General features: G+C 42.0%; 1 protein-coding gene across 5 annotated transcripts in view; it reads left to right on the top strand.

Moving 5' to 3' along the window:
- The window catches only part of ap3d1 (adaptor related protein complex 3 subunit delta 1), a 91,342-nt gene extending 65,236 nt beyond the window's left edge, over window positions 1-26,106 (top strand). For all 5 annotated transcript variants that reach the window (XM_072482450.1, XM_072482452.1, XM_072482451.1 and 2 more), the window contains 11 exons: window positions 1,660-1,785; window positions 4,522-4,575; window positions 5,830-5,919; window positions 6,955-7,095; window positions 9,417-9,464; window positions 11,488-11,677; window positions 12,779-12,867; window positions 12,954-13,039; window positions 19,486-19,607; window positions 24,095-24,174; window positions 25,394-26,106. In XM_072482450.1, the coding sequence (XP_072338551.1) occupies window positions 1,660-1,785; window positions 4,522-4,575; window positions 5,830-5,919; window positions 6,955-7,095; window positions 9,417-9,464; window positions 11,488-11,677; window positions 12,779-12,867; window positions 12,954-13,039; window positions 19,486-19,607; window positions 24,095-24,174; window positions 25,394-25,492 (1,125 nt within the window). In that variant the 3' untranslated portion in view covers window positions 25,493-26,106. The remainder of the gene's footprint in view (window positions 1-1,659; window positions 1,786-4,521; window positions 4,576-5,829; window positions 5,920-6,954; window positions 7,096-9,416; window positions 9,465-11,487; window positions 11,678-12,778; window positions 12,868-12,953; window positions 13,040-19,485; window positions 19,608-24,094; window positions 24,175-25,393) is intronic.
- The last annotated feature ends 304 nt before the right edge of the window (window positions 26,107-26,410 follow it).

Here is a 26,410-nt window from a genome sequence, read left to right as displayed (position 1 = left end):
TACTCTTAGTTTTTAACATTGGTCTAATTCCTACTCCTTTCAATACCTTCTGTTGTAGGAATGTGTTGTTCTTCGTGTTTGCTCTTTCACTTCCATGAAAACTTGGTGCATCTCTTTCCTCATGTTGCTTTGGCGACTGTTGTATCAAGGGAAATGTTACTTTGTGCTCTGAGAGAATCTAAACCATCTCCCTCTGTCATCAGCAATATTGCCACTGCTGAATCTCCCAGAATCAATACCCCTGCGGCTTACCATTGATCAGAAATTTAACTGGACCAACCATATATAAACTGGCGATGAGAGCAGGTCAGTGGCTGGGAACTCTGCAGCTGGTAGCTCCCATCCCCTGACTCCCTGAAGTCTGTCCACCATCTCCAAGGCACAAGTCAGAAATGTGATTAAATATTCTCCACATATCTGATTCAATGCAGCTCCAAAGACACTCAAAACTTAACAGGTCAAAGCAATCTCTTTGATTGGCACGGCATCCACCATTTTAAAAATTCACTCCCTCCAACATCGATGCACAGTGACAGCAGTGTGTACCACGTACAAGATGCACTGCAACAACTTGCCAAAACCGCCTCTGACAGAACCTTCCAAGCCCACAAGCTTGGCCACCTTGAAGTGCAGGGCAGCAGACTCATCAGGACACCACCACCTGCAAGTTCTCCTCCAACTCACATGCCATCCTGACCTGAAACTATAATCACTGTTCCTGCAATGTTGTTAGGTGAAACACCTTGAACTCACACCCTTAAAGCACTGTGGGTGTACCAACACCGGATGGACTGCAGCAGCTCAAGAAAATAGCTCATCACCACCTTCAAGGGTAATTAGGGACAGACAACAATTGCCGGCTTTGTCAGCCATGTTCACATACCACAAGAAATTATTGGAAGCACATTTAATTTTTTGAACTGCTATCATTTGCCCAATATCCCCATAATCAAGTAATCCCACCTAACCTTTTTGACACTATGGGGCAATTTAGCATGGCCAATCCACCTAACCTGCACATCATTGGACTTTGGGAGGAAACCAAACCGGGAGCTTGGGTTCAATTCCCACCTCTGGTGACTGTCTGTGTGGAGTTTGCACTCTCTCCCCGTGTCTGCGTTGGTTTCTTCCAGATCCTTTGGTTTCCTCCCACAGTTTGAAGATGTGCAGGTTAGATGGATTGGTCATGCTAAATTGCCCCTTAGTCTCCAAAAGGTTAGATGGGGTTACTTAGTTATGGGGAATGGGTGGGCATGGGCTTAAGTTGGTTGCTCTTTCCAAGGGCCAGTGCAGACTAAATGGGCTGAATGGCTTCCTTCTGCACTGTAGATTCTGATTCAAGATCAATAACAATCCTTGTTATGCCCTGGTGAAGTGCAAATTAGTTTTAGATTAGTTTATATAAATGAATAGAATATATTTGCCATTTGAAAGTCACCAATTCCTGTTGAGAGTGTCTCACTTGATTACGATTCTGTAATGTTGTAACTTTTCAATTCATGCAGCGGGCAAGATAGGCCAAACTGTTCACTGCAAGAGCGCACTTGTTAGTAAGTTGGAATCATGTTGCCACACCTTGCCTACTGGCTGGGGAGAATTCAGTTTTCTTCATAAATGTGATTGCTTTATGTTTCTGTGCTATCTGTTCTCTTGGTACAGAAAAGTAAAGAGAAAGTTAGTAAAAAGCATAAGTTTTCTGAAAATGCAGAGAATGAACATGCTGCACCAGAAGAAGAAATTATTACACCCACGTCCAAAGAAGAAAGTGAAAAGCCCACAGGGGAGGTCAGTACTGCACTGTATTGCTAGGAAAACAAAGGTACTTTTAAGGGATTTATATTTGTATTGGTAAACATTAGAAATAAGTTACAGTTTTAAGTGGTTTTATGTTTCTGTGCCTCAAAGGGTCAGACGTATAGATTGATTCATTCTGGACAACGGTGTATGTATGTGTAGGGGTTGGTTTCAATTCCAACTGTGTTTCTATTGTGCTTAGAGAGGCTACACTGAAGAATAGGCCAGTAGAGGTATGTAGCCATTGCTTAGCAACTGGGACCTTGCACGGTAGAGAAGCTTTAAGTATTGGAAATTTGGTTGCTGTTGGAAATGAGTAATGAGAGAGGTGGCAACTAGGTTAGATGGGCAGCATTGTTGGCGCAGGCTTGGAGGGCCAAAAGGTCTGTTCCTGTGCTGTACTTTCTTTGTTCTTTGAAACAGTTTGTTTAGAAGGCTAGAGAGGGATCATCTCTTTCAACTTTGCCGGAAGAAAAACCATACAATGGAGTAATGGTTAAGAAAAGAGATCCAGAAATCTGAAGAGCAGCTAGTGAAGGAAACTTAAAGGAATGAAGAGAAGTTTCTAAGATGTTTGAGGTTAAAGGTACTCGAACTGAACTGTTCAGTAAAGACAGACAGAGCTAAGAAAAAGGGTGGGACATCAGAAAGAGATATATAAAATAATTTTCAGGGGCAGCACGGTGGTGCAGTGGGTTAGCCCTGTTGCCTCACGGCGCCGAGGTCCCAGGTTCGATCACAGCTCTGGGTCACTGTCCATGTGGAGTTTGCACATTCTCCCCGTGTTTGCATGGGTTTCGCCCCCATAACCGAAAGATGTGCAGGGTAGGTGGATTGGCCATGCTAAAGTGCCCCTTAATTGGAAAAAAATGAGTTGGGTACTTTAAATTTATTTTTTAAATAATAACTTTCATGTTTGTGAGATTTTACAACAGCCTGTGAAATGAGAGTTGAAATAACTATGGAAATTGGTGGCTGAATCTTGGAATTTTTGTAAAAACAGTTAAGGGGATGGTGTAAAATGTTGGACAGGATTCGCTGTTGAAAGTAAAGCAGAAGTTTTTTAACATGTCATTTGGAAACCATGTTTAATGATTTTTCTTGTTGTTAAAACTAATTTGTGGTCCTGTTACTCTGTTCCTCCACGATTTATAAACAAATATAAAAGTTTGTCTTTTTGAGCCAGGGCTCCTTTCTGGGATCTTCCCATCCAGTTATAACATCAAGTGGGACCATAACAGTATATTTGACCAAAAAAATGCCTCCTTTTAAAATTTTAAGAAGTAAATGGTTGGTTTTCCTTCATTATTGAAGATGGCAAAAAATGCTTGGAGTCATCTGTTGTGCATTCCAATGTGGAGCCCCATTGCAGACCTGCACCGCCTTCTACAGTGTGGGCAAGAATTGTCTCATTTTTGTTGGGGCTTCCCAGTCTTTCTTGCTTGTCTTTTGTCCTTTACTATTTCCTCTTTGTCTCGCCCACAATATAATGTAGTGTGTGGGGTAAAACTAAAGGAGTGCTTAACGCTGCTTTCTTCATGGCACCACTTTGGCCAGCAACCAATCAGCAACCCTTTACCCTGTACTATAAATTGTTGTAATCGATTGAAATTTAACATCCTGATGGCTGCAAATCTCTCTTTTTTTTTCAGCAAAATTGACTAAATATTATTTTTCCATGCAGCTTATACTTTAAACTACAATACAGAACACTCTCCTTTTTTCTTTTGGCACAACCAACGACATACTTCTCGGATATTCTTTACACTGTCCTTTAAGTATACATTCCGCTCTCCCAGTCTAAGATGATTCTCAGCCTGAAAACTTGTAATGCCAGGACTGCCTTTCACAGTGTGGTTTCTTTTTTGCCTGAAAATTATTTTGCTAGCGCAAGCTAATTGAATATTCCAGCCTTATTTCAATGCCTTATGAATTCTGTCTTTTCAATCTAGGCGTGAGCTCCCATCCGTTTTCCTGCATGGCAAACCACAGCGTCTTTTTGCCAATAGCTGTAGTGGAAGTGGTCTGTCAGTTAATGGAGAGGGCATGGAGTCAAAACTCAGCTCTGCTCTAATAGGATGCCAAAGCTGCACAGAATCTGTTTCAGCCTGAAATAGTGACTTGGGGAAGGGATATTATTGGTGATTAAGGTATGGAGTTTATGATGGGAGCCAAAGACCATAGCTTCAGTCACCAATATTTAGCTAAGTGAAATTTTCAGACCAGAAGAGAAGTCTCTCAAGAGGTGCAATAGCACCTCCTAATGATAATGGAAAGGGAAATCTGGGTGCCTTCAGCATACGTGTGGAAGTTGATTTTATGCTTATGACTCCAAGGGGGCAGCATGTATAAGAAGAGAGAGGAGATCAGTAATCAATTCTTGGGCTGTTGTGGAGGTATTGAAGAAAAGGATGGTTGAAGCCATAACTGGAAATGTTGTGGCTGTGATTGGATAGTTAAGTAAAACTAAGCAAAGTAGAAGAGTCAAGGTGGGAAAATAATTTGCACCCACAGTCACAGCAATTCAATTATATATTTGATACAATTGACTGTACTCTGGCAAAGATGAGAACCTGATGCAAAAGATTCAAACAGGGATTTGCATCAATGTCCTTCCCTGTATTTGTCTTTTATATTCTCTGTGTCTTTGTCATTTTTACACCATGTTCCATCATCAGAAATGTTGTTTCTAATTTTGCTGGGATTTTGTTTGTTTTTCGTGTTCAGGCATCAGATCTGGACTTCTGGCTATCTAATACTCCAGTACAAAGCAAATCACAGGTCTGTATTCATGGAGATCCGTTCGGTAATTAATCAGCTACTTATTTTAGATTGTGCTCTCTAAGCTGAATAGTCTGCAAAGGATTCCTTGCAGTGTACAAAGAATTTCTTAAAAAGTTGACCATTTTCTTTATTTAAAGAAGTTTGCAGAATGAAAATGGTGGTGTTTGTTTATTCTGCAATTTTTGAAGCTCTTGCGAGAGCAAAATTTCAATTTACTAATGATGCTAAATGTAGCCAGTGAAAATTGCAATGTGAAAGGCTGCAGATGAACACAGGCTAGCGGAATGGGCAGCTAAGTGGCAGACGCAATTCAAAGTAGAAATATATTAAGTAATTACATTTTGGAAATAAGAATCGTGCATGGAGATTCACTTAAAATTGTAAGATTTCAAATGAAGTGAAGGAATAAAGGAACCACAATGGATCAGTAAAACAGCCATCCTCATTCAATAAGGCTATCTTAAAAGGGATGCCATGATTTTGTGTCTAGAATATGTAAAGGATGGTTGGACCTTAAGCTGCAGTTAGAATACTCTCTAGTTTAAGGGATTTGATTAATAGAAAGCTATGAAACAATGAACAATTGTTCACTGTATTGCTAGAAATTAGGAGTTAAGCTGCAGAAGTTGGGGATTATTTTCCGCTAGAACTGGTAGGTTCAGAGCAACTTGATAAGAGGTATTCAAATTTCTGCAACTATTTTATGGTCAATAATGGGATGTTTCCACTTCTCATTAAGTAACAAAGACTTAAATGTTAAGGTAATGGCAAAAAGCTATTCAAGAGAAGGTTAAAAGTATTTGGGTCAGAATTGTTTATCATAGAGGGATTTCCTTGAGCTCCTTAAATTGTGTGAATTAGTTGTACTGGATTAGTAACTCCAAGGTTAAGAGTTGTAAAATTGAATTCAATAAAGCTAACAGCTGTTCTAGTGTCAGGAATAGAAAAATACCATGACAGCTGCCTGGTTGTGGCAACAACCCAAAGATTTAATTCTGTCCCTCAAGGAAAGAAGCCTCCTAGCAATAGTGGGGACACCCGCAAATGGACAATAGATGTAACTTTGCTGTTATCTCTCACAATCTGTGAACAAATATGTTAGTACTGTGCTGGCATTAATAATATGATATAGAGGGTGGTTTGCAGTTGTACTGGTTGATTTTCAGTGAGAACTGAAATCAAGTAAAGAAAATTGTTGTAATGTGGATGAGTTTGAGCAGTTGAAAATATTGATTTATTTTTTTCTTGCAGCCAGAACCACTTCGGAATGAAGTGGCTTCTGAACCAGTGGCTTCTGAACTTGAAGAGACATTAAAGGAAAAGGATAAGGAAGAAGATGCAGTAAGTTCCCATTCTACTGAGACTGAGTTAGCAAGCAGTGCTAACTGCTAACCGCACAAGTACAGTGTAAAAAGGAAAGCTTGAGCACAAAATGTCCATGATGGAATTTTACATCATTCTGTTGCTGCTCATTCAAGTATGAATACTTGCTCAGTAAGTTAAATACTCCAGTTTGTCAAACTTGGTTTACAGCCACCCTGATAATTTTGATAATATTGAGTTCCTCTTTCTGTCCTTGAGCATTAATTAAGTGAGAATTACGGTTTCTCACATGGCTGGGGATTACATTCTGTTCTACAGCTTTGTTGCTTTTGAAAATCATTGCTTGGAAACAGTTGTTGCTGAAGGCATCAACTCTTTATTAATTATTATTAATTAACTCAAAGTATTATAGCACAGCTAGAATTTAGTGAGCATGCAATATTAAATTCAACATACCCCTTGGGTTTCTATGACCTTGTTTTTTCAAAACAAAAGTTAAATATCATGTATACATTATTGGAGATAATTTGTACATATCAGTCATGAATGGCACCCTAGCTTTATGTTGAAGATGAAGGAAGTGAATACAGTTGTAACATAACCAATGTTCCCTCTACTAATGTACCTTTGCTTTGTGCGGGCCCTGCTTTAGTCTCTTTAAGATTGTCACGTGTGTGCACAACTTAAATGGACTAGTGTTTGTATATAGCCTGTTTGTTCTCTACACAGCACATGCTGGATTGCTGGTGGCTGCACAGCAACAGTTTAGAGGGTAAGCTGGTCATAAGTTGTCCATGTTTGTTGGGTAATTAAACAAGCACAAGCAAAAAAGATCACAAGGTGCTTTCTGGAGGTTTGACCAGAAAATTAATTCTGAAGTCAGAGGGGACAATATCGGTGACCAGAGGTTTAGTCTAGAACGGTGATATAGTTCCAGGTCAGACTTCGCATGTGGATTATGGTTGTCGCTTTCGTACAATAAGCATGAGCCTTATTGCTAAGCATAGAACCTATAATTAAGATTTCCTGATTGCTGTGTCACTACTACTTTAGAAATCATCAAAGCACAAGAAGAAGAAGCATAAGAAAGATAAGACAAAAGAAGAAAAGAAATCAAAGAAAAAAAAGCACCACAGTGACGAAGAGGCTCCAGAATCTGTTCAGAATGGTAGCTTGGATGAAGAGCCCTTACCGGTAAGTAAATATGTACACTATAGCAGGTTCTAAGGTTCGCGATGATAGTGATCGTTTTACACCCGAGGTCTCAAAATAAATATTGTGAATGATGGTCATGTTTTTGTTGCTATTCCCATCCTGCAAGGAAATAATTAGGAAACCATATTCAAAATGTTTAAATTTGCTGACCAGAATGTGTAACAATTGAATTCTCAAGCAAACTTGTAATAAATGATACAAGTTACCTTCAGGTTCATGAGCTTTTTAAAAAGTTTTTCCTTTAGGCTGCCGCTTCTTTCCTGCTCACTGTGGCTGTCTAAACATAACACACACAACAGTTTGAGGGAGTGAGGTTGATAACTCATTTACTGGCCACGGTTAAGTCTGGCCTACTATTGACTTTTTAATGCTGGGATTGTGGGACATGTGAAAGAATATACAATAGTTGTCTGTTTAAATATAGCAAACTTTACTTAAGAAAAAGAGAAACCATCTTTATAGTGAGGTTAAAATCTTCTGCTGAAGTCTAATCTGTAATATGTATAGCAACCAGGTTTCAAACATGCATTACTTAGCTGAAGGTTTTGTTCTGAATGCTTTGAAATGGGGCAATTTTATATAATTCCGAGTCATTGAGTCATACGGCACAGATACAGGCCCTTCAGCCCACCATGCCAATGCTGACCATCAAATGCCCATCTATACTAATCTCATTTACCAGTATTTGGTCCATAGCCTACTATGCCGTGGCATTTTAAATGCTCGTCCAGATGCTTCTTAAATGTTACAAGAGTACCTGCCTCCACCACCCTCTCAGCAGTGGGTTCCATATTTCCACCACCCTCTGGGTGAAAACATATTTCCTCAGGTCCCCCCCCCTAAACCACTTACATAGAATTTACAGTGCAGAAGGAGGCCCATTGAGTCTGCACCGGCTCTTGGGAAGAGCACCGTACCCAAGGTCCACACCTCCACACTTATCCCCATAACCCAGTAACCCCACCTAATCCCCATAACCCAGTAACCCCACCCAACACTAAGGACAATTTTGGACACTATGGGTAATTTAGCATGGCCAATCCACCTAACCCGCACATCTTTGGACTGTGGGAGGAAACCGGAGCACCCGGAGGAAACCCACGCACACACTGAGAATGTGCAAACTCCTCACAGACAGTGACCCAAGCCAGGAATCGAACCTGGGATCCTGGAGCTGTGAAGCAATTGTGCTATCCACAATGCTACCGTGCTGCCTTACTCCTCGCCTTAAACCTCTGGTCTTTGACACCTCTGCTATGGGAACAAATTCTCATAGTTTACCCTATCTATGCCTCTCATTTTATAGTCCACATCATGGCTCTCATTTTATACACCTAACAGATCCCCCTCTGACTTCTCTGCTCCAGGGAAAACAACCCAAACCTATCCAGTCTCTGCTCATACTTCCATTATGATTTTCTTTGGTTGCAAATACTGCAGATGTTGAACATCAGAAATAAATGTTGAGAATTTATTCAGCGGGTCTGGAAGCATCTTTGCAGAGAAAATTATATTGTTTCAAGTCACTGACTTTTTGCAGAACTAGAGAAAAGTTAAAGATGGAACAATTTTAAACAAGAATGGGGGTTTGAGTGTGTGCGGGGCGGGGGGGGGGGGGGGGGTGGAAAGAAAGTAACAAAAGGGAAGATATGATGGAGTGGAAGGCAGGTGAATAGATGACACGCTTGTGAGGCAAAATGATATGGAACAAGTACAGAAGCAAAAGATGGGTCCAGAGGAGGCCTAAACAGAAATAGCAAAATCAGTATTGACAAAAGCTGTATCGCTATACTTTAGAAAAGTCCAGATGTACGGGTGATTAAATTGAGATGTATAAAATAATGAAGGATCTAAATTGTGCTTATATAGGCCTATTATTTTGACAGGTGTGAAGCCGATAAGCCTGTAAATCTTAAGTTGTGCAAGACCGAATTATGTTGGATGCTAGGCAGTTCTTAGAACAGTGCACCAATGGGGTAGGTTGCCAGCTTGTGCTAAAAAGGGTGGTGTATTATGTTCCTTCAAGCGAGAGCTGGGACTGTTTTTGTTTGGGGTGGGCTAGATATCCTGTGACATAAAACAAAGTAATTTTGATCTCCTGGACTTCAATTACCTCAGGCAGGTGGGAAGGAATTTTCTCTACTTCACCAATTCCCCTCGCTCCCAAATTGGCCTGTGTTTTCACCTCCCCTTCCCAGAGATTGCAGAACCCCACATTACAACTGTGTTGGACAGGCTGGATAGACTAATGGGGCTTTACCTGCCTGTCATTTTTGTACTAATGTTTTTAATTTTTGCAGCCGATGTCCAACTACTGCCTTCTAGCAGAAAATTCTTATGTTAAAATGGTGAGTACCATAATTGTTTCTTCTATATTATTTTACAGATGTATTTTATATGAAGCACTGTGTATTTTGAAATGGCTCCAGAATAATGTTTTTTTTTAACCTGCATTGTTTCATCCCTCATCACACATGTTTGCATTTCTTGAACATTCCTGCAGGTGAGAAAACTATGTAGTTTATGTTGTGACTTCTGCACATTTGTGATCAGTCAGATATCATGCATTTGCAGCTAGTAGATTATTTTTAAAAATATATATGATCCTAGTATAATCTTTCGGAGAATAACACACATAAAAAAGATTGTGATGCAAAATGGTCCAATAGGTTAGGGTTGCACGGGTGATGGACATTCTAATGGACATGACCATCTATTTACAAACAATGTGCAGTTGATTTTTGTACAACCCCAGAATTATAACTGGAGGCATGTGAGTCAACAATATGTCAAACAGAATGTAAAATTCATAAAGCTAGAAACCATCATGTGGGGATGTACACTTGTCTGTCTTTATATACTGCACATTGAGGAGGTAGCACAGCAGAGAAAAAGGTTGCATTGTTGATTGACTCCTTCAATAATAATCTTTATTAATGTCACAAGTAGGCTTACATCAACACTGCAATGAAGTTACTGTGAAAATCCCCTAGTCGCCATTCTGCGGCACCTGTTCAGATACACAGAGGGAGAATTCAATATGTCCAATTCACCTAACAGCACGTCTTTTGGAACTTGTGGGAGGAAACCAGAGAGCCCAAGGGAAACCCCGGCAGACACGGGGAAAATGTGCAGGCTCCGCACAGACAGTGGCCCAAACCGGGAATCGAACCCCGGTCCCTGATGCTGTGAAGCAACAGTGCTAACCACTGTGCTACCGTGCCACCCTAATGATTGGGATACGAGAATGTCAGGCAACAGGGCTGTTTCTGAACTGCACAGCTTGAGGAAACAGGCCCTTAGTCATTCACTCCTCTGAATTATTTTCCCTTGAAACACAGCATGTTTTGCCAATTCCTGTTTCAAGGTATTTGTTCAAGGAAATTAACAATGTTTTTGAAAGGGAGCTCTGTATACTCTTCGTTTGACAAATAAATTCACATTTAGTTGTTTTTTTTATTTGGTGCTGGCAGTTAACTGTTTCCAAGTGGTACCTGTAGGTGGTGCTGTGATATTCCTTTTCAGTATTAAATGGCTGCCCTATAATGTCAGGTGCATTTGGTTTTAGCCATGAAACTTCCTCCTTCGTTCCATGAGAATATTTTGAAGGCTGCTGTGCTTTTTGCAGTCTTACTGCAGTCTGTTCCAGTGGCGCTGACAGTGTGGAAAGCTTTTTGTACTAACCGCCTAGTTCAGAAAGCCCCCTCTACTAATCTGAAAGAGCAAAGTCAAAACTTATTTAAAATGTCATGCAGCATCTTTCTCTGACCTTGCCACCCCATTCCCAAGAACTTTCATTGGTGGAACATTTCTAAGATTCGATTAACAGAATTTCAAACTCTACTAGTGTTCATAGGCAAGCTGGACATTTTCACCCCATCCCCCGCCCACACAATCCCCGGGACATAGAAAACTCAAATCCAAAAAAACAAATTCAGAGGCCTAATTATTCCTATCCATCGATTGGTAATTTCCTTTTCCCCAACCTACCTTAAACAGCAGAGAGTCATCCCACTGGTAGTTCAACAAACACAATGCAAATTCTCCACACTGAAAGAGGATCAAAGGCTGCCAACTCTCTGCCACCTATCTCCAGCCCAACCAACCTGTCAAGACACTGCAGCCAAACCCCTCCAACCCCCCAAGCTAAGAATATTTGCTGCTCATTTTTTTTCTCTGTCCTGGCCTGTATTTCTCTGCTTTTCCTCACCCACTTTTCCCCCTTGAGCCATATACACTTATTGTACTTAGCCTTTATTTTTCCTGTGAAATACCCTGGGAGATTAATTAATGTACAAAGTATGTTGGATATTTTTGTAGCGTAAAATGATTATTTAAATAAAAAGTATGTATATTTTTTAACTTTATCAGATGTGTGATATTCAAGGAAATCTTCAGGATGGAAGTCAAGTTGTTGTATCGGTTATCTTTGAAAATCAAAGTAGCGGTTATCTGAAATCAATGGAGTTCAATGTTTTAGACTCTCTCAACACTAAATTGGTTCGACCAGAAGGGTCCTCCATACACGATGGCATATCCGTTCCTTTCCAGCTTCCACCAGGTGAGACACTTCATTGATGGCATGATCAGCAATTTCATTTGAGATAACTCCGAACTATTTGGGCTGTGCTCTAGAAATTAGTTTTGAACTCCGAGCTTTACGACAAATTAGATAGCTGAAGAGCAAACACAATAATGTAGAACTACAAAAGGTAATTAAAAAGAAATGCGCAGTTGTCAGAAATCTGAAACTAAAAACAAAAAGTTGAAAATACAAGTCAGCCCAGTCAACAACTTGGAAAAAGAAAGGGCCGCTTCATGTTTTGAATTGTCAGGGAGTATCTCCTGGCATTCCCCCCATTTTCTAGTTTCATTTCACGATATCCCAACTCGGTAATGCATGTGGTCTGCCACCATTTAATATTGACGTGCTTGTTTTGTTCTCTGAACTATTAGTCGAGGAATCTACACGCTGGAAAAGGGATAGCAATCCTTGCAACTTCTAATTGTGGAATTAAGTGCATGCCAGATGGTTGCAACACAAGCCAGTTTTTTGTTTTCTTCCTGGTTCATGGGACGTGGGTGGTCTTTATTTCCTTTTCCAACTGTCCTTGAGATGGTGGCGGTGAGCATGGCAGCACAAGTGGCTAGCACTGTGGCTTCATAGCGCCAGGGTCGCAGGTTCGATTCCCCGCTGGGACACTGTCTGTGCGGATTCTGCACGTTCTGCCCGTGTCTGCGTGGGTTTCCTCCCACATCCCAAAGACGTGCAGGTTAGGTGGATTGGCCATGCTAAATTGCCCTAGTGTCCAAAAAGGGTAGGAGGGGTTGTTCGGTTATGGGATATGGTGGAAGTGACGGCTTAAGTGGGTCGGTGCAGACTCGATGGGCCAAATGGCCTCCTTCTGCACTGTATATTCTATCTGAGCCGCTCTCTGCATGGTGTGAGGTAGCTCTTGGGAAGTCATTTGACCAAATGATGACAAAAGGAACAAATTTCTAATTCAAATAGGGAACTTGCAGGATTCCCGGGGTATGATGAAATTCTGAAACCACTGGAGCATTGTATATTTCTTTGCCAGCAACTAATGGCTGTTGAATTATCTTTAAATCTCATGATTCTTAGAAAACTAACCTGTTGAATTGCATTTTATTCCTGTAGAAGTTTCAAATGAAGCTCGGTTTGTGTTTACTATGGAAAGCATAGTCATGCCACAGAAGCTGAAAGGAACCCTTACATTTATAGTAAAAGTAAGTTCCAAGCATTGGCTCGGTTGTCTGTTTCTGCATTTTCCTTGCATTGCATTCAGTCTTTCACAATACTATTTTTTTTCCAGACAGATGATGGATCTTCTCATGAAAAGCTTGATTTTAAGTTGCACTTCACTTGCACATCGTACATGATCACGACGCCTTGTTATAGGTTTGTTCTCAAGTTCTTCTGTTTTACTTGGAAAGTTCTGCTGTGTAAGAGCATCAGCGAATCCAAAACAGTTCAAATAAAAATTATGCTTCATTATATTATCTTGAAATGGTAATAAAAATGAAGCACTGAAAGGAGAATAGAAAAGTCAAATTATTCAGGCTTGTGGTATTTTGCATCACTGTTAACCTGATTGTCCAATGTCTTGAGTAAATGTGCATTTATTCTCTTCCTGGTTATTTGCAAGAGTGTATTCATGCAATTGAATATGCACTCTAGATCTTTAAATCTGTGGTGGGCAATATGATGTGATGGTATGCTACTTACAGTTTCCCTGGTAAATGAATAAAACAGCCAAAGTTTTTTTTTTTTTTTTGATTCTATTTGTGGAAAGCTATGGTTTTAAAGTCCACCATCCTTTAATTGGGACATCTGTTTTTTCCTGATTGGGAGAAGGTCAGTATTCAGCAAAAGAGAACAAACAGGTAAGTGCGGGGAAAGAATAAACCTGCAAGTAACATAAAAGCGGACTGTAAAGACTTCTCGAAGTATATAAATAGATCAATGAAGGCAGTGCAAAACAAGAGAATTTATAATAGAGAGCAGGGAAATGGCAGAGCTACTTTAGTTCTGTCTTCATGGAGGAAGACACCAGTAACTTTACAGAAATGCTAAGGAAGCCAAGGTCTAGTGCCAAGGAGGAATTGAAGGAAAATTAGTGTTACTAGAAAAATAGTGTTGTAAAAATTAATGGGACTGAAAGCCGACAAATCCCCAGGGCCTGATGATGTACATCCCAGGTACTAAAGGAGGTGGCAATGGAAATAGTGGCTGCGTTGGTTGTCATCTTCCAAAATTCTGTAGGTTCTGGAACAGTCCTGGCCGATTGGAGTGTGGCAGATATAAATATTTTTTAAAAGGAGTGAGGGAGAAAACAGGAAATACTGTCTGGTAGGCCTAACATCAGTAATAGGGAACAGGGCACTTAGAAAATATCAATGCGACCAAGCAAAGTCAACGTATATTTATGAAAGGGAAATCATGTTTGACAAACCTGGAGTGTTTTAAGAGTGTAACTAGTACAACAGATAACGGTGAGAGTGGATTTGGTGAATTTTAATTTTTAAAAGTGTTTTTGTAAAGTCTCACATAAGAGGTTCGTGTGCAAAATTAAAGCACATGACATTGGTGATCATGTATATTGGCATGGACTAACTTGGATGGCAGACAGAAAACAGGAGGAATAAATGGGTCTTTTTAGAAGTAGAAGGCAGTGACCAGAGGGGTCCCGCAGAGATTGGTGCTTGGACCCCAGATAGCCACAATACACATCAATGATCCATAGAATCCCTACAGTGGGCCTGCACGATGGCACAATGGTTAGCACTGCTGCCTCACGGCACTGAGGACTTGGGTTCGGTCCCGGGTCACTGTCCGTGTGCAGTTTGCACATTCTCCCCCTATCTGCATGGGTTTCCTCCGGGTGCTACGGTTTCCTCCCACAGTCCAAAGATGTGCAGGTTAGGTGGATTTGCCATGTTAAGTTGCCCTTAGTGTCCAAAAGGTTTGGGTGGGGTTAGTGGGGTGGGGATGTGGGCTTGGGTAGGGTCCTCTTTCCAGTGGCCGGTGCAGACTCGATGGGCTGGGTGGTTGTCTTCTGCACCATGGATTTTATGAATTGGAGAAATGTTTTTTTTTTAAAAATCCCTATGGTACAAAAGGCCCACCTATTCCGCATCGACCCTCCGAAAGTGCACACTACCTAAGCCCACTCCCCTGCCCTTTTGCAGTAACCCCGCGCCAATCCACCTAACCTGCACACCTTTGGGCTGGAAGGCAACCGGAGCACCCAGAGGAAATCCACATTGATGATTTGGATGAAGGAATTAAAAGTAATATTTCCAAGTTTGCTGATGACAGAAAACCTGTGGTGAGGAGGATGTTAAAAGGCTTCAAAATGATTTAGACAAGTTTAAGTTAGTGGGCAAATACATGGAAGATGCAGTATAACGTGGATAAATATGAAGTTATCCACTTTGAACAAACAAAAAGAACAAAGAAATGTACAGCACAGGAACAGGCCCTTCGGCCCTCCAAGCCCGTGCCGACCATGCTGCCCGACTAAACTACAATCTTCTACACTTCCTGGGTCCGTATCCCTCTATTCCCATCCTATTCATGTATTTGTCAAGGTGCCCCTTAAATGTCACTATTGTCCCTGCTTCCACCACCTCCTCCGGTAGCGAGTTCCAGGCACCCACTACCCTCTGCGTAAAAAACGTGCCTCGTACATCTACTCTAAACCTTGCCCCTCTCACCTTAAACCTATGCCCCCTAGTAATTGACCCCTCTACCCTGGGGAAAAGCCTCTGACTATCCACTCTGTCTATGCCCCTCATAATTTTGTAGACCTCTATCAGGTCTCCCCTCAACCTCCTTCGTTCCAGTGAGAACAAACCGAGTTTATTCAACCGCTCCTCATAGCTAATGCCATCCATACCAGGCAACATTTTGGTAAATCTCTTCTGCACCCTCTCTAAAGCCTCCACATCCTTCTGGTAGTGTGGCGACCAGAATTGAACACTATACTCCAAGTGTGGCCTAACTAAGGTTCTATACAGCTGCAACATGACTTGCCAATTCTTATACTCAATGCACCGGCCAATGAAGGCAAGCATGCCGTATGCCTTCTTGTCTACCTTCTCCACCTGTGTTGCCCCTTTCAATGACCTGTGGACCTGTACTCCTAGATCTCTTTGACTTTCAATACTCTTGAGGGTTCTACCATTCACTGTATATTCCCTACCTGCATTAGACCTTCCAAAATGCATTACCTCACATTTGTCCGGATTAAACTCCATCTGCCATCTCTCCGCCCAAGTCTCCAAACAATCTAAATCCTGCTGTATCCTCTGACAGTCCTCATCGCTATCCGCAATTCCACCAACCTTTGTGTCATCTGCAAACTTACTAATCAGACCAGTTACATTTTCCTCCAAATCATTTATATATACTACAAACAGCAAAGGTCCCAGCACTGATCCCTGTGGAACACCACTGGTCACAGCCCTCCAATTAGAAAAGCATCCTTCCATTGCTACTCTCTGCCTTCTATGACCTAGCCAGTTCTGTATCCACCTTGCCAGCTCCCCCTGATCCCGTGTGACTTCACCTTTTGTACTAATTTGGACAGAGAAACGGAATGACAGTATTATTTACATGGTGATAGATTGGGAAATGTTGACGTACAAAAAGGACCTGGGTGTCCTGGTGCACCAGTCACTAAAAGCAAGCATGCAAGGTACAGCAAGCAGTTAGCAAGGCAAATGGTATGTTGCCCTTAATTGCAAGAGGACTTGAGTACAGGAGCAACGATGTCTTACTGCAGCTGTACCGGGCCTTGGTGAGACCTCACCTGGAGTACTGTGTGCAGTTTTGGTCTACTTATCTGAGAAAGGATATACTTGTCATATAGGGAGCGCAGTGAAGATTCACCAGATAGACTCCGGGGATGGCAAGATTATTGTACAAGGAGAAATTGGGTCGACTCGACCTATATTCACTAGAGCTTAGAAGAATGAGAGGGGTTCTAATTGAAACGTCTAAAATTCTGACACAGCTGGACAGACTGGATGCAGGAATGATGTTCCTCCTTGTGTGTGTGGGGGGGGATTCTAGAACAATGGGTCACAGTCTCAGGACATGGGGTAGGCCATTTTGGCTGAGATGAGAAAATCCTTCACTCGGGGTGGTGAACTTGTGGAATTCTCTACCACAGAAGACTGGAGGCCAAATCACTGAATATATTTAAGAAGCAAATAGATTTCTAGACTCTAAAGGTGTCAAAGGGTATGGGGAGAGCACTGGAGTATGGCATTGATGTAGAGGATCAGCCATGATCATGTTGAATGGCAGAGCAGACACCAAGGGCCATATAGCTGTTTCCTCACTCCTACCTTTTTGGTTTTAGTGCTGATATTTGAATCTGGAATAATAAGTCAACATTATAATATTGGTTTGGGGTATCTGAAGCAATAGAATAGCTCCAATATTTCTTGTGCACAGCAGTATCAGTGTTTGAGAGATGTTGCATGGTTTTTAAAAAATATATTGTGTACACCTGATTAGTTTTACAGGAATTGAAAGGTCTTGCTTTTAAAAAAAAGTCTGTTAATTGAAAACTGAACAAACAGGGTCTTGCAATGCCAAACTTGGACAGCATCTCCTGTTTAATAATTATGACACAACACTAATATGACTAATAATATGAATCTACTTTTGCCTCCATTTCAAAATCTACAAGCAGGACTGTCTTGGCTGATCCATCATATCAGCCTTTTCATGGCCCTTTTTTCTTCCTACCTTCACTCTATTTTTCCCCTCGTCCAATTTATTCCTAGCTATCTATACCTGTGATTCTTCTGAGACCTTACTGCGTTTCAACAACTGGCCCTATCTGCACCCCCCACCCCACCCCTCCTCACTGTGGACTGCCAACCTCTACACCACCAGCCCAGGCCAAAATAGTCTGAGTTCTGCCACATCCTTGAACAGAGGCTCAAATAGTTCCCATCCACCATGTTCACCTGCCTGGCTGAACTTGGTCCTTGATTTAACAGTTCCTCCTTTACTGTCTCATTCCCTCCATATAAAAAGAGGAACTTTGGACACCAGCGTGGGTCCTAGTTATGCCAGTCTTTTTGTGGGACATTAGCTTGTTCCAGTCTTACTCTGGCTCCCTTCCTCAACTTTATTTCTGGTACATTGATGACTGTATCAGTACGGTGTCCTGTTCTTGCCCACAACTAGAAACTTCATTACCTTTTCCCCCACCCTTTTCTCAGCTTTACACTGTCCGTCTGCAACACTTCCCTTCCCTTCCTTGACATCCCTATCTCCCATTTCTGGGGATAGGATGTCTACTAATATTTATTATAAGCCCACCAACTCCCACTACTACCTCGACTACTCTTCCTCACACTTTGTCTCCTGCAAGGACTCCATTCCATTTCATTCTCCGAGTTTCTCTGTTGCAATCGTCCAAAGCAGTGCTTCTGATATGTCGTCTTTTTCTTTCCATCCCATCAGCCTCCACATTCAAAGGATCACCCTCCACTATTTCCACTACTTTCAGCAAGATGCCACCATCAAACACATCTATTACTCTCCTGTCAACATTCCAAAGGGACCATTTCCTCCATGACACCATGGTCCACTCCTCGATCATCCCATGAACTCACAGGAAATGTAACACAACTGCCTTTCACCCCCGCTCTCCCTGTCTGAGGCCGCAAACGCCCAGGTGAAACCGCAATTTACTTGTACCACTTTCAATTTATTCGCTGCTCACATGATGTTTCCTCTACACTGGGGAAACGAAACACAGATTGAGTGACTGCGCTGCAAACCATCTCCACTCAGTCTGCCAGCATGACCTCAAGCTTCAGCCATTTTAATTCCACCACCTTGCTATCATGCCCATGTGTCTGTCATCTGCCTTCTACTGTGTTCCACTGAAGCTGAACGCAAGCTCTAGAAACAGCACCTCCCCTTCCAATTAGGCACTTCACAGCATCTAGACTCAACATTGAGTTCAACAATTTCAGACCATGATCTCTCTTCCCCATTCTGATTCTGTTTTTTGCCATATGTCAGTCTTCTTGTTTTCATGTTCTTGCTTTTGGATAAAGCTGTTCCTATTCTGCCATTCATACTCAGCCTGGATGAATGCTTTGTTCCTTTACTGCAATTATTGCCACTTACTTTGCCACCTTTGTCATTTAATCTTTCCTGCCCTCTACCCTATCCCAGACCTTCCCTTTTGTTCTTCTTTCCTCCTCGCCCCTTTCAACAGCTTAAGCACATCACATTTCCATGTTCCTTCAATTCTGAGGCAACACCAAATGTTAACCCTGTTTCTCTCTCCTTTGGTGCTGGCCAGACCTGCTGAGTATTTCCAGCACTTAGTTTTTATTTAATATAAATCTCGTAAATTGCTCAACTTGTAACCAGTAAAGGCAGACGTGATGTAACTAACTTGGGGTATGCCGGTCATTTCAGCTTTATAATTTTATGATTATGATACTGGACATACATCCTCTGACAAGTAACTTCAATAAATGTGTTAATTTGTGGGCAGGCAAGTGAAAGAAGTTACATGAAAACTTTTAAAACCCAGCTGGTTCACTAAAATCTTTTATGGAAGTGAACCCTGACAACCACTGCTGCCTCACGGTGCCAGCGACCCGGCTTTGATTCCGGCCCTGGGTGTCTGTGTGGAATTTGCACGTTCTCCCTGTGTCTGTGTGGCTTTGTTTTGTTCTCCATTGTGCTGCTTTTTGATGGATTGGCATTTTCTGCCTTACAAATTAGTCTTTTCTTTCCTTTACTCCGCAATCAAGGACCTTTCAGTATAATTTCTAAATGCTTCCTCTTTACTTTTTCAGTGACGCATTTGCAAAATTGCTAGAATCTGGTGAACTAAAGATGTGTTCAATAAAAGTTGATGGAATAAGTATTTCCTTCCAGCTCCTTCTGGCAAAGATTTGCTTTCATCACCACTTCTCAGGTACTTTTTTTCTATGCACCATTAGACAATTGTTTTGCTGTATTCGCATTTTGAGATTCCTTTGAATGTTTGATGGCCTGTATACAGCTGACACTGTACTTTGAAGAGTTGGTTGCAAATAGACTGGAAATCGCAGCAACGCCAAGTGCCAGCTGATCAATTCAGAGCCATTGTGGAAAGCTCGAAGCTCATAGAAAATCTGCTTGGCCTTTCACGTGTGAACATTGTAGTGGAAGCTGAAAAGAAATAAGTATTATTGTGGCTGAATGCCGCTTTCTGCCATCAGTTTAGAACATAGAACAATACAGGCCCTTCAGCCCACGATGTTGTGCCGACCATTTATCCTAATCTAAGATCAACCTAACTACACCCTTCAATTTACTGCTGTCCATGTGCCTGTCCAAGAGTTGCTTAAATGTCCCTAATGACTCTGACTCCACCACCTCTGCTGGCAGTGCATTCCACTCATTCCACCCACCACTCTGTGTAAAGAACCTATCTCTGACATCTCTCCTATACCTTCTGCCAATCACCTTAAAATTATGTCCCCTCGTGACAGCCATTTCCACCCTGGGGAAAAGTCACTGGCTATCCACTCTATCCATGCCTCCCACCACCTTGTTCACCTCTTATCAAGTCATCTCTCTTCCTCCTTCACTCTAGTGAGAAAAGCCCTAGTTCCCTCAACCTTTCTTCATAAGACATGCCCTCCAGTCCAGGCAGCATCCTGGTAAATCTCCTCTGTACCCTCTCCAAAGCATCCACATCCTTCCTATAATGAGGCGACCAGAACTGGACACAATATTCCAAGTGTGGTCTAATTAGGGTTTTATAAAGCTGCAGCAAAACCTCGCGGCTGTTAAACTTAATCCTCCCTGTTAATGAAAGTCAACACACCATACACCTTCTTAACAACCCTATCAACCTGGGTGGCAACTTTGAGGGATCTATGTACGTGGACCTCAAGATCCCTCTTTTCCTCCACACTCCCAAGAATCCTGCCATTGACCCTGTATTCAGCATTTATTTAATGTAGACAAAATGTTCTGGAATGCTGCCAGTAGCCCCAGCTGTTTTTGTCCACCACCAAGTACTCTTACTGGCAATTCGTTTTCAGTAGTGCATGTTTACTTGGCACATGCAGTTTCCAATATATGCAATGTTTCTACTTACTGCTTCTAAACTCTGGCTCCTTCTAAAATTGGCTAAATCCAGCGCATCTTTTGTGTAGTACATTTGACACCAATAATTTTCTCTGTGCATGATGAATTTGCAACATAACCTGGCCATTGTCACGTAGCGATGCATCATCCGAGTTAATCTCACACTAGTTAATTTCACACTAAACATTTGTGGCAGTCACAGTAGCTTTCTCTAGTGGATTGAGGATTGCAAACTCCTATTTGAGGTCGTTCGTGCTGAAATAGAGGAAAGTAAAACTGCCATTCCAGTTTGAATGTTTTTTTAAAAAACATTTTATTAGGATATTTGTAGTTTTTATAATAATAACATGAACATCGTATATAAGACATTTCCATCCCTGACACGTTCCTCACACCCCCAACACAGAAACAATAGCCTAAACCACCCCCACCCCCAGATTTATACCTCTGCTGACATTTCATTTTCCCCGAAAAAGTCGACAAACGGCTGTCACCTCCGGGTGAACCCTAACATTGACCCTCTTAGGGCGAGCTTTTTTATCTCACGACTGAGAAACCCAGCCATGTCGCTAACCCAGATCTCTGATTTCGGGGGCTTTGAGTCCCTCCATATTAACAGAATCCACCTCCGGGCTACCAGGGAGGCAAAGGCCAAAACGTCCGCCTCTCTCGCCCCCTGGACACCCGGCTCTTCTGACACTCCAAAGATCACCTCCTCCGGACTCTGCGCCACCCTTGTTTTAAGTATCGTAGACATGACATCAGCGAAACCTTGCCAAAATCTCCTCAGCTTCGTGCATGCCCAAAACATGTGGACATGATTTGCTGGCCCTCGTGTGCACCTTGCACACCTGTCCTCTATCCCAAAAAACGTGCTCATCCAGGCCACCGTCATATGTGCCCGGTGGACTACCTTAAATTGTATCAGGCTGAGCCTGGCACATGATGAGGATGTGTTAACCCTGCCTAAGGCATCCGCCCGCAAACCCGCCTCTATCTCTCCCCCTAGCTCATCTTCCCACTTGCCCTTTAACTCCTCTATCTGAATTTCCTCCAACTCCATAAGCTCTTTGTAGATATCTGATACCTTCCCCTCCCACCCCCGTTCTGGAAACTATCCTGTCCTGTATCCCCGATGGTGGCAGAAGCGGAAAGATTGGAACCTGCCTTCTCAAAAAATCCCATACCTGCAGATACCTAAACCCATTCCCTGCTGGCAGTTCACATTTCTCCTCCAAATCCTTCAAACAGGGGAAGCTCCTATCTATAAATAAATCCCCCATCCTCTTGATCCCTGCTTTCTGCCAACTCCGAAACCCTCCATCCAACCTTCCCGGTACGAACTGATGGTTATTGTAAATCGGGGCCCAGACCGATGCTCCCTCCACTCTCCTATATCTCCTCCACTGCCTCCAGACCACATTGGGCTTGTGAACTACCGGGCCGACGAGAACGGCAGAGGTGCCTTCTCAGTGCACCCAGACTTGTGTCCTTGCATGATGCCGCCTCTACACGCTCCCGACCCCCCCCCCCCCCCCCCCCCCCCCCCCCCCACTTCCTAATCATGGCTATATTTGTCGCCCAGTACTAGTTACAAACGTTCAGCAGTGCCAACCCCCCCCCCCCCCCCCCAAAAAGCTTTACAAACGTTCAGCAGTGCCAACACCCCCCCCCCCCCCCCCCCCCCCCCCAAAGCTATGCTCCAGCAACACTTTCTACACTCGCGGAGTTTTACCCGCCCACACAAAACCCAAAGTCACCCTATTTACCCGTTTAAAAAAAGGCCCCCGGGATAAAGATGGGGAGGCACTGAAAAACAAACTGAAATCTGGGAAGGACCGTCATTTGCACGGCCCCCGCCAGTGACAGCGGGAGCACGTCCCATCTCCTAAAGTCCTCCTTCATTTGCTCGACAAGCCGGCAAAGTTTTAGCCAGCAGTTTGGTGTCCACATTCAATAGGGAGATTGGCCTATATGACCCGCATCGCTCCGAGTCCTTCTCCCGCTTCAGTATCAATGAGACTGAGGCCTGCGACATTATTGGGAGAAGGACACCTCTCTTGCCTCATTAAACGCCCTCACCAGCAGCGGGCGCAACATCTCCGAGAACCTCTTGTAAAATCCCACTGGGTAGCCATCCGGTCCCAGGGTCTTACCCAACTGCATGGCCTCCAGCCCCCTCCATTATTTCCTCAATTTCAATTGGGGCCCCCAACCCTTCCACCAGTCCTTCCTCCACCTTCGGGAACATCAACTGACCCAGGTACTGTCTCATCTCCTCCAACCCAGCCGGAGGTTCCGACTCGTATAGCTTGCTATAAAACTCCTTAAACACCCCATTCACCCCTACTTGGTCCAAGACCGTGTTCCTCCAGTTTGAATGTTAATGATGCATTTACAATCATAGCAATGTACATGCGTTACTAATATGGATTAAGTAAATCTTCAGACCAGTATTATGTTCAATCCATTCAATTTATATGCTTGCTGTGTTCCATTTAGATTAGTTACCGTGGACTGTTTCTTTTTTTTTTAAACTGCAGGCCAGTTTTTAAGTTGCTTCTCCTCATTGACCTTTAGGGCAACCTCAATTCTGACTAGAACATGCATCATTCTGGTACAGTTACACAAATCACACCTGAAGTAGGTCATTACTTTTGACAGTGGACAAAATGAACTTTCGCCTTCCGGACTTGACCGCCAAATGAATGTTAAGAGATCCATTGTTCAGTGAAAGAGGGATAACTGGCTTTCTGCTGGAACTTCATCTTCAACACTGAAACTTTGGTTATTCCAATTGTACGTCTCTTGCCTACAGTGTTAAACTGATGCTTTTGCCATTATTCAGCATATCTCCACAGTGGGACATCTGAGACCATATATTTTCAAATGGCCTAAAAAGGCCTGTAATAAAATCTGCTTTTATTTTACTGGTTGCTACCCTGGTATCTGTTAATCTGGTATCTCCAGTCAGCTCTTGTGTATAATGCTGGATCATTAACTCCTGAAGAATGCAGTGTTTTGATTGAAGCTGTGTTTGCAAAAGTTTAGATTATAATGTTAAATGCTCTCTCCTAGTCCCAGCCTTGGAATATTCATCTGAGAGATTTCTCAGCCTCTTCGGCTTCATTAGAAAATTCAACAAAATAGTTTCATAACATTTGTCGATTTTCCACTTTAACCTGTTAGTACTATCCATACCTTGCAAGCCTTTTTAAAACAAGGGTGATTGATACTTCATTTTTTTTTAAATGAAATTCTGCTTCTCTAGAAAATGATTTATTGTGGTTGTGTGAGAAATGCTCTTTGTTTCCATCCTCACAGTTGTGGAACGAATCAATTCATGTGCATCTATGTATAGCCGTTCTATCCAGGGTCATCACATGTGTCTTTTGGTGAAAATGGTGAGTATTAGTAGCATGTTGTGACGTATCCTCGTCAATGTCCTTTTCACTTGTGTATCATCCTGAACCTCCCATCAGTTTCTGAAAGCTAGGATGTGGACTCCATTAGTTCAAGGCCAACAACAGTTTGAGACCAACAACAGCATTTAGACAAGTTTTGTCAATTGAAGTCTGATCAGACTATTAATTTCAAGACCTGGAAATGGGTGAAACTGACCGCACATCCTATTTATGTGCATCTTGTTTATCACACAGACTTCGGATTTGGTTGACTTGTGTAGAATGCCACCAAGTCCACCATTATTAGTTTTGAAAGGTTGTTTGAAAGGAAGCAAGCAGGAGAATTATACTGGTTCCAAACTTGCTGCAAAGTAAAATCCAAGCTGAAGTTTCTTGAGAAACCCTGTGGAGCTAATTGTATAACTGTTATGCTTTAAAACTAATTGGTTTGTTAACATCAAGAAGACAATGTAAACGGAATAGAATTAAGTCATGTATTCAGTAACTCAGATTGATTTGAAAGCTTTCAGTGGCCTGGAAACAATTTAAAGGGTATTTTCAGTGTATGATTCTGCAAGTCTGAAGTACCTGTTTCTAATCAGAATTTTGAAGTTTGTGTACACCCAATTGCAACTGTGTGTTCATTCTACTATTGGCAGAAGTCTCTATATTTCCCATGACTGGAACCTGTAAGAGACCAGCTACATTGGGTCATGAGAGCTATTCTGTAAAGATTGGCAGTGAGTTTGCCAGCAAGAGGATTTGTTGTGGGAGCAAGGATCCGTGTTCCTATGCCAATCCTGGTCCTGTTCCTCACTTAGATGTAAGTTTTCTGATATTCTCCCCTCTTCTGAATCATACTGACAAAGTTCAAAAAATGTCAGCAGCCCAAGTGGGTATTATTACAAAACTAAATAGTTGAATTTTACAATTTTCAATCACAAAAGGTGTCACAGCCAAACAAATCCATCAATCAGTAGTACTGGGGCTGGTAATACCTCCCTTTGCCCCAGCACAATGATAAAGCTTTGGCTCAATAGCTCAGGGTCACATTGAATGTTGCATTTGCCAACTTAATTAGGGGAGCTCAGCCATATTTTTCAAACTGAAATATTTAATATTAAGGTAAACTTTGTCAAGTTAGAGCTCATCTTGTAACGTGTGAACGGACCTCCATATTTACACTAAGTGCGAAACATTACAATTTTGTTTTAAATAGGGTGATAGCTCCGTCTCTGTGGATGGGAAATGCAACGACTCTACCCTTCTTGGGAATCTACTTGATGAATTGAAGCAGACATTGACAGAGAAGTGCTGAGCCGTTGTAAATCACACTAGACCTGTATTATGTTTTCCCCTGAAAGCATGAGCTACTTAACACAAGGCATGTGAATTATTTATCTTCACAGTCATTTGCAGTTCAACATCCTAATCTTGTATTCAAGGTTTTTTTGTTTTCTTTTGGCCTCTACTCCACATATCGTTTCACCTCAATCTCATAATGCAACCATGTGTATTATACTGGTGACTGCGACCAGCAGCCGTTCAAACATCCAGACTCCTAGAGTGTATTGAACTGGTTTGTGTATTTCAAATTGATACTGCATTCCTGAAGAATTGAACTGTAGTGATGCTGTGCAAGCAGCTGTGAACCCAAAGTAGTCTGCCAGTCTGTGTCAGAGACTGAACATTTACTTTAAATTTGTCTTAATTAAATGTTTATTCCAAAAATAGTGGTGTTTTGTTTGATGGTCAAAACTGTCAATTTAGCATGTAGCGTTCTCTCATAGAATCCTGTGTGTTAATTCTAGGATTTTGAACAATGTGTTTAAAATTATTTACTATCAACATTCCCTCTTGGAGGTTTAAAAAAAATAATGACAAGCTGCTGTATCTTTTGTGTCGATAAATCAATAAAAACGTAAAACCTTCTGTTGACTTGCCTTTTTAAAAGAAAACAATGCCACCTCCATTTATTTTTCTTGTCACAGCAGGTGCTTTCTATCCTCTCCTAATTTGTCGTACAATCAAGAAAAATGGTTTTGGACTTATTGCATTGCATCACTTCTTGGTGTCGGCCAGCATGCGCATACTCTCCATTGGACTTTTTTTTCTTTCATGTGAAGCTGTTAACTGAAGTTGAAAGTCCACACAGACTATTTGTCTGTATACCTTGCTTGTATTGTAGAATACGCCCTTCCTTACCACAAACCTTGGGCCCTTTTGTCACCTGGAA

The sequence above is a fragment of the Scyliorhinus torazame genome, chromosome 18 (assembly GCF_047496885.1).
Source record: "Scyliorhinus torazame isolate Kashiwa2021f chromosome 18, sScyTor2.1, whole genome shotgun sequence".
Lineage (NCBI taxonomy): Eukaryota > Metazoa > Chordata > Chondrichthyes > Carcharhiniformes > Scyliorhinidae > Scyliorhinus > Scyliorhinus torazame.
Note: the sequence above shows the minus strand (reverse complement) of the source record. Positions and strands in the feature narration are given on the sequence as shown.